The 14,819-nt window shown below is 51.7% G+C and overlaps 1 protein-coding gene across 1 annotated transcript; it reads right to left on the bottom strand.

Moving 5' to 3' along the window:
• Positions 1 to 1,618: 1,618 nt before the first annotated feature.
• Positions 1,619 to 4,107, bottom strand: CHAC1 (ChaC glutathione specific gamma-glutamylcyclotransferase 1). Its single transcript, XM_065940965.1, has 3 exons — positions 3,771 to 4,107; positions 3,297 to 3,332; positions 1,619 to 2,856 (listed from the first exon to the last, which is right to left on the bottom strand). Exons 1-3 carry the CDS (start codon positions 3,990 to 3,992, stop codon positions 2,455 to 2,457), a joined length of 660 nt encoding a protein of 219 aa, XP_065797037.1. The 5' UTR covers positions 3,993 to 4,107; the 3' UTR covers positions 1,619 to 2,454.
• Positions 4,108 to 14,819: the final 10,712 nt, after the last annotated feature.

Below are 14,819 nucleotides of genomic sequence, written 5' to 3'. Positions count from 1 at the left end.
TGACACAGCAGCCAGTGTTCCTTTTTAAGTAGCCTCTTCCCCACTCAGAATCCACAGGGGCCCTCACTAACCCAGGAGGAATGCCACCTCCACAGCACAGCTCACCAGAGCAGCCAGTGAAATGAGGTCTTGCCACCCATCCCGCCCCATGCCCTCTTCCCCACAGCACTGTCCCAGCAGGGCTGATCTTGCACCCCTCTGGTACAAGCTGTTCTGTGCCTCTGTTAGAGACCCCTTCTCAACCTCATAATTTCTCCCCCAGAAAGCCTTCCTTGACCTCCCCTCGACCTGGGTCAAGAGCCCTTTCTACACTGAGTGCCCTGTTCCCATCATGACACATTTCAGGCTGAATGGTCACCATTCAGAGGTCTTTGAGGAGCAGAATCTCTTCTCTGTTGTATCTCCAGTGTCTAAATTGGTGGCGTGGCATGGAGCAGCACCTTAGTAAATACTTGCTGAATGAATGACTTGAAGTATGTGAGACCACGTGCAGCAGGCAAGCGACCTTCCCCACCCCCACTCCCATTCATATAGAGCAGGCTCTGATGTGAGCACCCAGACTGGCTGGTTGGCTCTGCCCTGCCACAGGAGGCAGCTGCCCAGGGTTCCCTGCCTCCCGTCACCTCCTCCTGTTGTGCTGTCCTGACTGAGCTCCCAGAAGAACCTGGCTGGACTCCACACTTTTCCCATCAATGGCCAAGAGATGAGGCTGCCAACACATGGGCACCCTCCCCAGGCACAACGGCTGCCCAGCTTGGCCGGAGCTGACCCTGCTGGGGACACCAAGACCAAACCAGGGCACCAGCCATAACAAGAGTGGCAGCAATACCCACCACACAGCATCCCAGGGTAAACAGAGGCTCAGAGGGGGAATGCTTTTCTGGAGGCCACTGAGCAAGTGAGGGAAAGACTGGGTTACAGCCAGGCTCTTCTGCTGCAAAAGCCTTATCTGGCTCCTGCACCCATTCTGCAGGTCCAGGAGTAAAGGGTAAATCCACTGAGGGGCCATTCCCAGTTGAGGAGCCCAGGGCCAGGCTGAGATCTTGGGATCTGGGACTTGCACCTGGTGGGTGGGGGTGGGGGGAGGGCTGGGGGAGGGCAGAGTAGCCAGAGGCAGGCAGATGGCGAACAAACAGCAGGCCAGGGGGTGCCCAGCCACTGCTCCCTTTTGGACTTGAGTCCTGGCAGGTAGGTCAGGGTGATGGGGAAGGCACAGCCCACACCAAGGCCCAAGAGAAGAAGCTCCTGGACCTCAGAACTCAAAGAGCCACCAGGTTCTCCAGGCCTCACTGTCTCGCAAATTGTCATCACCTTGCCCTTTAAGCCCTTTTAACCCACGTGGCTCCTTCAGCAGGAAGCCAGAGGTTTAGCCTCACTGTTAAGAAGAGGCAGCAACTGACCCTGCAACTGGAGGGAGACCTGACGTGAACTCCACACCTGTCCACCTCTTCAGAGCAGCTAGGGGGAGACGCAGGCTACCAGGCCACTGGCAAGGACTACTCACAGGGCTGCCAAGTGCAGCGGCCCAGGCAGAATCTGCATGCCTTGGGGGGCATTCTTCATGTGCACTAAGAGCCCCACAGTTCTGCCTGCTCAGCAGTCCCTCTCTGGGAGAGACATGGGGGCTGAAGAGGGAGCCCTTACCCCTCTAACGGGTCTTTTGGGGCCGCACCCCCTCACTCATCCCAAACCCCCACCTGAAGAAAGAACCATATTCCAGCACAGCACAGATAATGAGGTCAGTTTATGGATTACAGTATGGGACAGACTGGGAGGGGGCCACGGCCTACCTACGGTGATAAGCTTCCCAGGAACAGACCAACAGACAGAAGTAGCCCAGACAGACAGACAGAGGAACAGGGAAACAAAGCCAAATGGGGAAGAGGGCTTGGCTCAGCCTCAGCAGCTGTGTCTGGGCTCCAGAGCCAGCCTGCCCTGGGGACCTGGAGGATGAACAGGCTGTAGGCCCTCAGATCCCATAGGGCTCCCTCTCCTCACACCTTTCTACACCCTCACCAGCAGACTGGGACCCTTGGCAGGTGGTGTTTCTGGGGCTGGGGAATGGTTGGTCTGGAGGGGGTGGACAGACGGTCAAGGCTCTTGGAGACTCCCTGGGAAGATGGAGGCCTGGGTAGTATGGGGACAGTAGCAGCACTGGGGGGATTCCAGCCAGGCACCAGGCACCTGGGGTGGGGCACTGCTCAGCAGCTCCCCTGTATCTAGGGCAGGCCCCCCATCCTGCCCACCACACCAACATGGTGCAATAAATAAAGTTTCAAGTAGCAAGTCGGTGTCAGGCAGGAGATCTGGGGGCTGGCAGACAGGCAGGGGCTTACGAGAGGCCCCTGTCGGCCCACCGAGTGAGCTCCAGCCGTATTAAGTCTGTCTGTGTGCACTGGAGTGGGGACCCGGCCCCCGTGCCCACGTAGGCACTCCCTGCAGGGGCTCAGCCCCTCAGACCAGTGCCAACGCCTGCTCAGTGGGACAGAAGCAGGGCAGCATGGTGCCTACAGCGTCCACGATGGCGGCCAGGTGCTCGTCCTGAGCCTGGGGCCCACAGAGCTGCATGAAGTCCGCCAGGCGCAGCAAGTATTCAAGGTTGTGCCCGGAGAAGCCTCGGCAGGCCAAGATCTGTGTAGCGATGGCCTCCTCGGGGGCAGGACCCAGGTAGCCAGGGTTCTGCGGGGTGGCCACGTAGGCCAATGCCTTGAGTGGTTGGTCAGGGGTATCTTGAGGGTAGAAGGTGACCTCCTTGGTATCGTAGCCGCCGAGCACCGCCTCCCGCACGTTCAAGTACTTCAGGGCCTCGCTCACCTGCTCGCCTTGCACCTGGTATGCCACACCCCAAGTGCAGCCCTGGGAGAAAATATGGGCACCGGAGTCAGTCACGAAGCTTCTTCTGATCCCACCCAGGACTGTGCTCCATAAGGGAAGTGGGCAGACTGCTGATGAGCCCTCTAGCAGCAATACAGCAAACCCTCAACCTCCCTTAATCAGGGTTGAGAAGGCTGACTAGCCCCAGGGAGAACAAAAATTTGGCTCAGAGTTTGGTCTGAGAAACAATGGCATCACCTGTAAGCTTGTTAGGAAAGCGTTTCGGGTCACTCTAAATCTTATATTAAAATCTATGTTTTAACAAGATCCTCAGGTGATTCTTGTGGAAAGCACTTATCCAGACTCAACCTTCCCCTTAGCCAGAGGGGTATCTATCTAATCTAGCCTGCGGCCAAGGGTCCATGAGCTCTGCCCGTCTGCACCCCTTCATGCTGGGTCTCTTTCTTGACTCTGGCACTTACCTCACGATCTTCAAGAAGGGTCACCACACGACCAGGCTAGGGAGGGAAGAGAGATTTTGAAAAAGAAAACAAGTTAGAAATGAGTTCGGCCATCACTGGTAGAGAAAACCCTTAGTAACCCTTCTATTCCAGGCCTCAGATAGCCCCACTCTTGGGGAGCAGGGTGCGGGGGGCGCGGGAGTGGAGGGAGCGATGCATGGATGTAAGAGAAGTAGACGCATGGCAGTGAACCAGACTGGTCATCAGAAATACTCATCAACACGGTGATCCACAGGATCAGACTCTAGCCATCACACAGTGACCCACTAGGCACACAAATTTAAGCCACAACGTCCTGCAAGGTTCTCCCATTTCCCCCATCAGGACAGAGTCACTGTCAGCCCAGATAGGCCCAGATACTCCAGGGCACCAGCGCAGCGCCCACTATCCTGCCCCAACCCCCGTCATTTCACCCGGGCAGGGTCGGATGCTCACCATCTTGTCACTGCCGCGATGGAAGGTGTCTCCCTGCCAGAAGCGGCGGCTGTAGCCGCGCACGAAGCCCACACGGCTGTCGCTGTAGGCGAAGTCGGGCCTCCACACCAGGGAGCCGTACCCAAAAATCCACAACGCTTGGGGGTCGTCGTCCTCGGAGAGGGGTTGTGAGGAGGGCGGAGAGGCGGGAGGGGAATTCTGGGCTACAGGCTCCTGCTTCATGGTGCCGGGCACAGGGACGGGCCCGGGCGGCCTCCGGGGCTGGTCTCCGGCGCGGGCACGGAAGGACCGACCGACGCGCACACCTGGCCTGGCACCACTTGGTCGCTCCAGCTGCGCGGCCCCGGCCGAGGCGCTCTTTAAACCCTCCGGCCGGGAAGCCCCACCTCTCGCAGCCAGCTTTCGCGTTTATTGGGGCGGGGCAAATTCCCTTTTGGCCAATCATCTTCTGATTTTCCTGTCCAGTTAACCGCGCCGCCCTCTGAGTGGGTAACTACGTGGCCTGCCCCGGGCCCAGCGCGCCCGCTGATTGGTTCGACTCCACCTCTGTAGCAAACCTGGCAGGAGTGATGCAACGGCGGAGGAGGTTTTCCCAGCTCAGGCATGCAGCAAGGGCACTTCAGATTGCGTCAGGCGGCCGTCAGTGGGCACGGACGCGGGCACTGGTTGTCTCCCCGTCAGCCCCTTTATGCCTTGGCCCCTTCAAGAACCATGGTGGGCGGGTCCCGGGAGGATGCGTCTCAAGCACTCCTGCCAGTGCACCTGGCACCTGGTGCACTGCCACCCCGGCAGCACGGACTCATTACCAGGAGCAGTGCAGGACACGTCCAGAACGAGAGCTCTGGGCGGTGTAAACGCGCATCCCTGGGGCTTCGCCTGGGAGCACGTACTCTGGAGAAGCTATCGGAGGCACCTCCGCATTCCGCCTAAGTGCCTCATGCTGTTGGCACGCGTGAGCAAATGAAGAAACTGAGTCACGGGGCTGACAAGGGGTTCTGCAGAAGCTGCAAGACTGAGTCAGACCCGGCGGCCAGGGCTTGCAGGTATCACATGGGGGCTACGCCCCAGGCCAGGTGTGAGGCGCTCCAAGCCCAAAATAAGGTCTGGGGAAAGCCGGTCAGAGCGCTTGGAACGGCTTTCTGGTGGTGGTGGCCAGACCTGCGGAGAGAAGCCATAAAGCCAGCAAAGCCAGGCCAATCCTGCCCCAAGGCGATGGGTTTAGTTTTGTTCGGACAGGATATTTTGGCAACAGTGGTTGGATTAATCTTAGGCACGGAGGTTCTGAAAGTGGAAGGCAAGGAGGGCCCAGGTGAGGTCCCCAGAGAACCGTAAGCAGCTACCAGCTTTCGTCCTTGGCTACTGGCTTCACGACCCAGGAAATGTCTGCATGCCGCCTGGGGTTGACCACCTAAGCAGCGGCCAGGGTCAAAGGGAAACAGAGGCAGTAGAAGGCCTACACTTGGCAGAACTGGCTCCAAAGGACTGCTGCTGAGGTCGGGGAACTACTGATGAGGGGCAGGGTGACTCCTCTGGCAGGGAAAGGGGGCAAAGCAATTAGATGGTTAAACTAAAAATGATCTGCACACAGAAGGTGCCTAAAGATAAAATCTCCGGTAGGAATGCACTGCGGTGTGTATAGTATGAAGCTAGATCTTTAAAAACAAAATAAGTTATACATTAATATTAGTAAAAGAAATAATATGGAATAATATATTTAAACTGTAAGCGGAGACTGTCACCAGAGGAGGATTTTCATATTAAATGTAAATATGGAAAAGTTTGGATTTTCGTCAAGGAACATGAATTACGTTTCCAAATGGGGAAAAAAATACAGACGAATGGCTGTCTCTGGTTTTTCCTTTCTCCTTCCCTCCATTCCCCATGTGTACCCTCCCCTCTTCGCTTCTTCTCTCTATCCTGTCCTCTTTGGCACATATGAGCACCTTATTTGCTGCTTTGGGGAAAATATCCCCCCTCCATCTATCTCCTTTGGTAGTGGAGTGGAAGGTGAAAATCTGATACTAATACATTGCTGAAAGTATCTAAATTAATACAAACAACCCTTTGAAAGCAGCTTCATGATACAAATCCAGAATCATAAAATAGCCTTTGACCCATTACTCCAACTCCAGGAAATTATTAAAAATATGGGGGAAAGCCATATTCTTCAAGGTTTTTCAATGCATCGTTCCTTATTATAGCAAAAGCAAGAGAAGTAAAGCTACTTAAATATCCAAAAATAGCTAAGTGTTCAAGTAAATTATGGTCAATCCACAGGTAGAGAAATGCACACACAAAGAGAAAATGACTTAAAATCCTGCAATAGATGATTAGTTACATAAATTTGATATAGACATGAAATTGAATCTGTGCAATCATTGGGAACAATTATGTATGACTACACTTATGTAATTAAGTGAAAAGCAGGTTATTAAATGACCTAAAATAACTTTCTTAACTTAAAAAGTCTAAATGTGTTCATTTCCCTAGAAAAAAATCTAGAAGAACATAAAAATGCTGTGATCATCTCTTAGTAGTAGGACCACTGAAATTTGCACTTCCTTTTTTATACCAATTCAGATTGGGAATTTCTCAAGAGAACATAAATTACTTATGTTTAGAAAAAGAAGTTTAAAATAGGAAAACAATGTAGTAAAAATTCTTATGATTGCATAGTAAGGCAAAAATAGGAACTATTACATGCACTATAATTAAAACTATTAAAATAACAAAAACAAGATTCATGAGGAAAAAGATGGGGACACCATATACTAATGTTGGATGGATTGGAGTATTAAGAGTATAGGTGATTCTTTTCTCTATTTTGCAAGGCTTATGAAATGTAACTTTTAACAATATAAATTTAGTTTTAAAGAGTAGTTAATGGTTCTCTGTTGGCTAAGTAGTTAATGGTTCTCTGATATAGCATATCAGAATCACCTTGGCAATATCTTCATGATGCCCACTCTCCTCAACTCTCCATGACTTCCTCCAAAAAGCCCTAGGCTTTAATAACTCCTTTGAAGAGTTCATCAGTGACCAGCTCTTGCTCCAAGCACAGTTAGTCACTCCCTCCTCTGTGCTCCCAGACCCCTTACCTCAGTTCTGTCCCTTCCACTTCATGCTTATAACAGAAACATGTATCGAGTGCTTATCCTGAGCTAGGCAGTTTGCTAAGTGATTTTGCTCTGCTGCTTTGTGAGGTAAATATCATTTCACAGATGAGCAGTCTGGAACATAGGAAAGTTAAGTAACCTGTTACAGTGACGCAGCAGCAAGTCGTATAGCCTGGAGCCCAAGGCAGGCAGTCCAACCCCAGAGCCTCCTTGTTAATGAGCTTTTGACATCCTGCCTCCTAAGAACTTGAGAGCTCCCAGAGAGCAGATGTCATTTCTGAAGGCCCAGGAAAACCAACACAGTCCTGGCACATGGAAAGTTCTCTGAAAAGGTAGGCAGAAAAAGTGAAGCTCTTGGAAAAGGCCAGGGAACCCTGGAGTTCAGAGAAGGAAGAATCCTGTGAGACACAGGTTTAACTTTGACCCTCTCAAAATAGTGTGTAAAAGGGTTAGTCACTCAGTCATGTCTGACTCTTGCGACCCTATGGACTGTACCCTGCTAGGCTGCTTTGTCCATGGAATTTTGTCCAGGCAAGAATACTGGAGTGGGTTGCCATTTCAAAATAGGAACCCCCACAAAATTTGGCCCAGAGGTCTTGACCACCTTCCCAGGAAATTGTCTGAGCTGTTTCCAGTCCTTGCTTATCCTTTCCCACATCTGTCTTTTTCCCTCCCAGTGGGACACTCCCAGGCAGTAAACCACCCACCTCATCCAGTTCCTCTCCAACACTGGCAGCAACCACCCCATCTCTTCTCCTAAAATCCCCTCAGGGTGGGGCTACAGACGTCATACCCACAGAGATACCAGCTCATAACAGCTGATGAGAGAGTATTGCCTCCACCTTGCAGAGTCGCACATGATTGGCACATGATGCATACATGGTGGCTTCCTTCTCTGAACCTTTTCCAAATTAATCCTTCCTTAATTGTTCCTTCAAGCGGTCACTTCTAATTTCCTTCTCCTCATTCCAGTCACTGTAATCAACTCCTGGTGTTAGTGGGCACCATTATCTGAAACAAGGGAAGGCTGTATCTTAGGAGCCCGGGGATTGTGTGAATTTATTATGCTAAATGGAGAAGTTGCTTTATGAAGCTGCTGATTCCAGAGGAATGAAAAATCTCCCCATACATGAGCTCTAATGCCAGCTTGTCCAGATTTGAGCCTAGTTCCACCATTTACCATCTGGGTGACCACAGGCAATATATATATATACGCCATGAAATTAGAAACGCTCCTTGGAAGAAAAGTTATGACCAACCCAGACTGCATATTAAAAAGCAGAGACATTACTTTGCCAACAAAGGTCCATCTAGTCAAAGCTATGGTTTTTCCAGTAATCATGTATGGATGTAAGAGTTGGACTATAAAGAAAGCTGAGTGCCGAAGAATTGATGCTTTTGAACTGTGGTGTTGGAGAAGACTCTTGAGGGTCCTTCGGACAGCTAGGAGATACAACCAGTCCATCCTAAAGGAAATCAGTCCTGACATTCATTGGAAGGACTGATGCTGAAGCTGAAACTCCAATACTTTGGCCACCTGATGTGAAGAACTGACTCATTTGAAAAGACCCTGATGCTGGGAAGGATTGAAGGTGGGAGAAGGGGATGACAGAGGATGAGATTGTTGGATGGCATCACCAACTCAATGAACAAGAGTTTGAGTAAACTCCAGGAATTGGTGATGGACAGGGAGGCCTGGCATGCTACAGTCCATGGGGTCACAGAGTCGGACGACTGAGTGGCTGAACTGAACTGAACTGACATATATCTCACATCTTCTTAAACTAGTTATCTGTTGATCAACAATTGGGTTGTTTCCATGTCTTGACTACTGTATATAGTGCTACTATTTATATGGGGGTGCATGTATCCTTTCAAAAGAGAGTTTTTGTTTTTTCCAGATATATGCCCGGGAATGGGATGGCTGGATCATATGGTAGCTCTATTTTTAGTTTCATAAGAAATCTCCATATTGTTTTCCATAGTGCCTGCACCAGTTTACTTCCCCATCAATAGTGTAAAAGTGTTCCTAAAAAAAAAAAGTATTACTTTTACTCCACACCGTCTCCAGCCTTTATTATTTATAGACTTTTTGATGATGGCCATTCTGACCAGTGTGAGGTGATACCTCATTGTAGTTTCACTTTGCATTTCTCTAACAATTAGTGATGTTGAGCATCTTCTCGTGTGCTGGTTGGCCATTTGTATATCTTCTTTGGAGAAATGTCTATTTAGATCTTCTGCCCTTTTATTGATTGAGTTCTCTTTTCATTTCATTGATGTTTTTCTTTGCTATGCAAAAGCTTTTAAGTTTGCTTAGGACCCATTTATTTATGTTTGCTTTTATTTCTTTTAGCCTTGGGAAAATATTGCTATGATTTATGTCCAAAATGTTTTGCCTATGTTCTCTTCTAGGAGTTTTATGATGTCATGTTTTGTATTTAAGTCTTTAAACCATTTAGAGGTTATTCTTGTGTATGGTGTGAGGGAGCGTTCTTATTTCCTTGGTTGTTGTTGTCCAGCATTCCCAACACCACTCCCTGAAGAGACTGTCTTTTCTCCATTGTATATTTTTGCCTCTTTTGTCATACATTAATTTATTGTAGGTATATGGGTTTATTTCTGACCTCTCTTTTCTGTTCCATTGATCTTCATGTCTGTCTTTGTGCCCGTTCAAAGCTGTTTTGATTACTGTAGCTTTGTAGTATTTTCTGAAGCCTGGGAGGGTTATGCATCCAGCTGTGTTCTTTTTCCTTGGGATTGCTTTAGCAGTTGCTTTGTGGTTCCATATAAATTTTAGGATTATTTGTTCTAGTTCTGTGAAAAATATCATGGGTATTTTGATTAGGATTGCATTAAATGTGTAGATTGCTTTAAGTAGTATGGCCATTTTAACAATATTAATTCTTCCAATCCAAGCATGTGGGATATCTTTCCATTTCTTTGAACCATCTTTAATTTCCTTTATCAATGTTTTAAAGTTTTCAGCATTTAGGTCTTTCACCTCCTTGATTAAGTTTATTCCTAGGTATTTCTTTTGGACACAGTTTTACACAAGATTTTGTTTTTTGCTTTCTCTCTCTGATATTTCATTATTAGTGTAAAGAAATCCAAGCATGCTATTAACAGAATAGTTTCTTGAGCAAAGAGGGAGATTTTCTTTGTGTGCTTGGGGGAAGTGGGGTGATGCTTAAATAAATGAATGAATAAATAAATTAATAATCCACATTCTACTAGGGGCTATATCTCCTGCAGACCTATGAGAGATAAATGTATCCTCAGGTCCTTGACCCATGTGATCCCACCAACTCTTAGGCAGAAGGATGGGAAGGAGGAGCTGAAACTCTTGATACAGTCCACCTCAGAAGAGGGAGAGAAATGGAGAAGACAGCTGCTCTGCTGGTTATACCAACTGAATCCAAAGCCAAGGGAAGCAAGGCCACTTGGTCCCCTGCCCACAAAACCAGGGACTATAAGGGGTCACTCATGCCCTAGAAGAGGGGTGTATGGGTAAGTGGGAAAACCTGGTTCCCTGCCCATTTCTAGTTGCCAAGGAGGGAGGAAGACACAGCTGCTAGGATACCCTGGGAGATTCAGACGTGGGGCTTAGTCCTGGAAGGGGAGGGGCCAGGGCTCCAGCAGAGAACAGGGATGGTGGGGTCTCTCTTCCAATTCCAAGGAAAAAGAAAGGTGTAGTTTGTGGTGGCAGGAAGTGGTTGGCTCAGGGCTGAGAAGAACAACAGTGGGGACCACTTCAGTGGAGTCACAGAGCTGCAAAGAGGGGAGACCATGGGGTCTGAGGCAAACATCAGATCCCACAGAAATGCTGGGGTGTGGAGGCACCAGGCTTTAGAAGTGAAAAGGAGCCCTACGCAAAATGGGCCTGACTGTGGGGACAGACTCTGAGAGCCAAGGAAGTAAAGCTTTAAATGACAGCACCTGGGACAATAACCTGAGGTGCCTACTGCAAAGGGGCAGGAGATCCCAGAACACTTTAGTTCTCTTTTATCAGAGAGCTAGAAGAGGAAGCACTGAGGGAAGGGAGTCACTGATGGAAGTGAAACTGAACATCCTAGAGTAGTAGGAAGGGCCTAGCCCGAATATCTGCCTCTGTGGGAAAGGGAAAGCAATCCTAGGACAGGTCAAGGGCACACACCTGTCTGCTAACTGCCAGGGCCTGCTTTGCCTCCAGCATGAGTCAGGAGGAGGCATCACTGGAGACAGACAGTCCGCCCTGCCTGGCAGGGTTTTGGCTCTGCCCTGCAGGGGGTGCCATGACACAGGACAGCCACGGGCCAGGGCCGACCTGTTGCTAAATCCAGACTCCTGAGATGCTAGTTACCCTGGCTCTGACTGCAGCTGCAGCTGGCTTTTTTTGGACCCTGCGTCATGGCCTGAGAGGGTCTTTGGGGATGAAGGGAACATGCTGAGCCCACTCTTGGCCAGAATACTAGCAAGCGCAGGGCTAAAAGCCACTTGTGGTGGATCTCCAAGGGGAACGAAACTCTAGAGGACTTGGGGTCCTGCTGTCACTTCCCACAGCCCAGATCTCTCTGCCATTACTACCCACATCAGAGGTTGACCTAGACTAGTGATGCTCCTTAAAGACAGGGACACAAAGAGAAGAAATGGTGGAGGCAACCTGGCATCTCAGCTGCCTCCTTGGTCCAGGGCTACTGCTGGGACTATCCAACCAGATTCCAAGCTCCTCTCTAGCACCTCTCCCCCATCCTGTGGACTGGGATGATGAAAACTCCCAAAGTGGTTTGCTGGCATTAATTTAAAAAAGATTAACCTACTTGGGGTGGCGGGGGAGGGGGGATGGACTTGTTGCTCACAAATATTTTCATACACTAACTCATTTCAACCTCGTGGTAATGTACACAGGGTATTGCGATTCTCTGAGAGGTTAAAGATAATTAACTAGACGCCTAGCTTCCTAGGTACAGACCATGTTTTATTGCCAATGCCTGGCATATAAAAGGTACTCAATTAGTGTGGAAGGAATGAAGAAATGCATGGATTGTCCCAGGTCACCTGGCAATGACAGGTGGTCCGGGAAGGAGCTTCAGCCTCCCAGCTCAAACCTGGGGTCCTTTCTGGCCGGTCCCCGTTTCCTTCCACTCAAGATGCGGGCAGGAATGGCCCAGAGGACCGTGAAGTGGGGAGGGCGCTGGTTGCAAGAACAACGCAGTTTGGGGATGGGCTCGCTTCTCAGGCACTGCTGAATCATAGTTAGGGGAAAGCACCGCGCTGAGCTTTCTCCAGTTTACTCTCTCTGCTTAGGGGGCCGAAGCCTGGAGGGAGCTCTGCGCGACAAAAACGACACTGAACTCGCGTCGGGCTGCCCCCTCCTCCGGCTCGTCGTGGTGACCTCCAGGGCAGAGAAGGGCTGACCCCGAGCCATGCGAAGCGACCGCGGTCCCGGTCCAGGTGCGGCCCTGCGGCCGCTCAGCGCCCCCTGCTGCCGGGCAACGGGGCCCAGGCAGTCCCGCCCGATGGCCCGCCGGCGACACTGGCTTCCCGCGGCCGCGGCCCGACGCGGGCTCCCCGGCCGGGGGCGGGATTCGGGGCTGCAGGAGGCGGAGCCGAGCGGGCGGGGAGTCTCCGAGAAAGTCGCGGCCTTCGGCAGCTTCCCGGCCCGGGAAGTGAGCCGGGGTCGGGAGGCCGCAAACAGGAAGTCGGGCTGTAACAAAGAGCTCGGGAGGGCGGGGGGCGGGGGGCGCGGAGCCGCGGGACCTCCGGGGCGCCCGGGGCTGCGGCAGGTGGAGGGCTGACCCGGGCCAGCGCGCCGCACCTGCCTCTTCCGCCGCCGCTCCGGGCTCCAGGCCGGCCGGGATCTAGCAGTGCCGTGCGCCCTGGGCGCGAGGGAGGGCGCGACCGCTTGGGGAAGGCCACTGGGACCTTCCAGGCGCATCCTCTCCCCGGGAAGGGACACTCACAGTTCCCCGAGTGAATCACTTCCATCCCTTCCCGGAATGCAGCGGGCCACGTGGGGCGGAGGGCTGGGTCGTCATCCTGCGGACCCGCGGGGAGAGAGTGGCAGGGAGGAGGACCCTTGTGGGTCCTCGTAAGGAGTGGAGCAGCCGCACAACCTGAGTTGTCTAGTGGCCTCATCTAGCCCGGGACGGGGCGGGGGAGGGGGGAAAAGGAGGGGCGAGGTAAGAACCACTGTCCTTTTTTTCTATCCCCTGACCAATCTGGCTCTGAGGCAGGAGAGGGAACCCTAGCTGAACCACCCTTCTTCACAGCCTCTCCCCACCTCTCCTCCCACCGGTGATATCCAGGTGGTTACCAGCCAGTAAGCCCTGTAAAAGCCACTGTCCTCAGAACTGGAAGTCACCGTGGGTTAGGCCTTCCTTTAGACGGGACACTGCCTCCAGGCTAAGGAACTGCTATGCTCTGAATTCTCTTGTGAAATGCCAGTGCAGATTAAGCATGGGTGTTTTGATAAGCCATGAAGAACACTTCACAGTGAGTCCACAGCTCTCATCTGGCTTTGTGTCTGCCAAGCCTGGGGCCTCTCGTGTACACATGAACACTCCATCAGGAAAAACTTGGGTACCTTACCTGTGAGAAGGGGCCAAACCCTCAGGGAGTGACCTGGACATCCCAGAGAAAGAAGGGCTTCCACTGTGGCCTGTTCACACCCCAAGTGCCTGGCGCATGTCAGTAGAGGTAGAACCTGGCACAAGCTACGGGGTGAAGCTGCCCAGACCAAGTGCATGAAGCGATCCTCTCTTTCCCCAGAAAGCTGGCTCGGTATCAGATCGGGTGAGTGGGTTTGACCAGCCAACTCCCCTTCAGGATTCCCTTCTCTGAGGACCTGGCAGCCCGTGCAGCCCAGCACAACACCGTGGTGTGGACGTGCAGGCCCGCGGGTGTCCTACCTGTCCCCCACATGGGAGCCTCGTCATCTCGCCTTCGTGTCCCAGCCCAGTTTCCCCCGCCCCCCAGGGCCCGGGAGCTGCTTTCCTGTTTCATTTTGGGCAGGAAGAGTGAGGTCGTGTTGTTCTTCCCCCTGCTGCCGGCTCGGGCTGTGGGAACGGTTCCCTGAATGCTTTCCTGTTTGATACCCTGTGTGTGCAGTGAGGGGAACAGAGAGAAGTGGTGAGGTGTGGAACGTGTGCACTTGGGTGAGTGTGGACGAGCCTTGATCTCTCGCTCCCTTGTATCAGGCATAAGTACCCAGATTAGGGGTGAGTATGCTGTGTGTCAGGGAGAAGGAGGACAAGGGAAGCAAGAAGCGCTGCATGGACTTGGTCTCCACTGGGAGCATCTGCTGGGTCTATTTTGCTTTACTGGACAGCCTGAGAGCTAGGAGCATCTGCTCAGCTTTTTGTCGGTGGCTCATTTTTCATCACTTGGCCTCCAGGGATATGTTTGTGGCTGTAGAGAGAAGACTGTGGCACTCTAGGGACCATCTTGAGCCTTAGAGGAAGCTAGCGATGAAGTTGAGACTGGAAACTCCGTCAAAAAAATAGTGCCTCAGCCAGAGAAACTGGACTCAGGGAAGCCTCCCTCCTCTTCCTCATCCCCTCTCTACAGTCTTCAGTAAACTCTAGAAGCTCCGGGCAGAACAGGCGCAGTGCGCCAGCTCTCTTGCCCAGCTGCAAGGAGGACAGGCCCAGGGCAAATCCCCTGGCAGAAAGACCAGTGCCTGGCCAAGGCTTAAAAAAGAGCAGAGTGCCAGTCCATCAAAAACCCTGCAGCAGCAGGAAGAAGGGCCCAGACATTATCGTGGTTCAGAGACCCGGTGCTCTGACAAGAGACTCCTTCTGAAGAGAGGAAGACTGGCTGGATTGTCTCCTTCCCGTGAATTCCTGTATCTCCCAGGCTGACTAGGGTGTCCATAAGCCTTTTCAGACTAAGAGAGAAAAGAGCGGTAGAATCAGGTCAGGGGGCATATCCCCCAAGGAATGGTGGGAGCAAG

The sequence above is a fragment of the Muntiacus reevesi genome, chromosome 7 (genome assembly GCF_963930625.1).
Source record: "Muntiacus reevesi chromosome 7, mMunRee1.1, whole genome shotgun sequence".
Classification (NCBI taxonomy): Eukaryota; Metazoa; Chordata; class Mammalia; order Artiodactyla; family Cervidae; genus Muntiacus; species Muntiacus reevesi.
The sequence above is the reverse complement of the archived record's forward strand: the minus strand, read 5'-3'. Positions and strand labels throughout refer to the sequence as shown.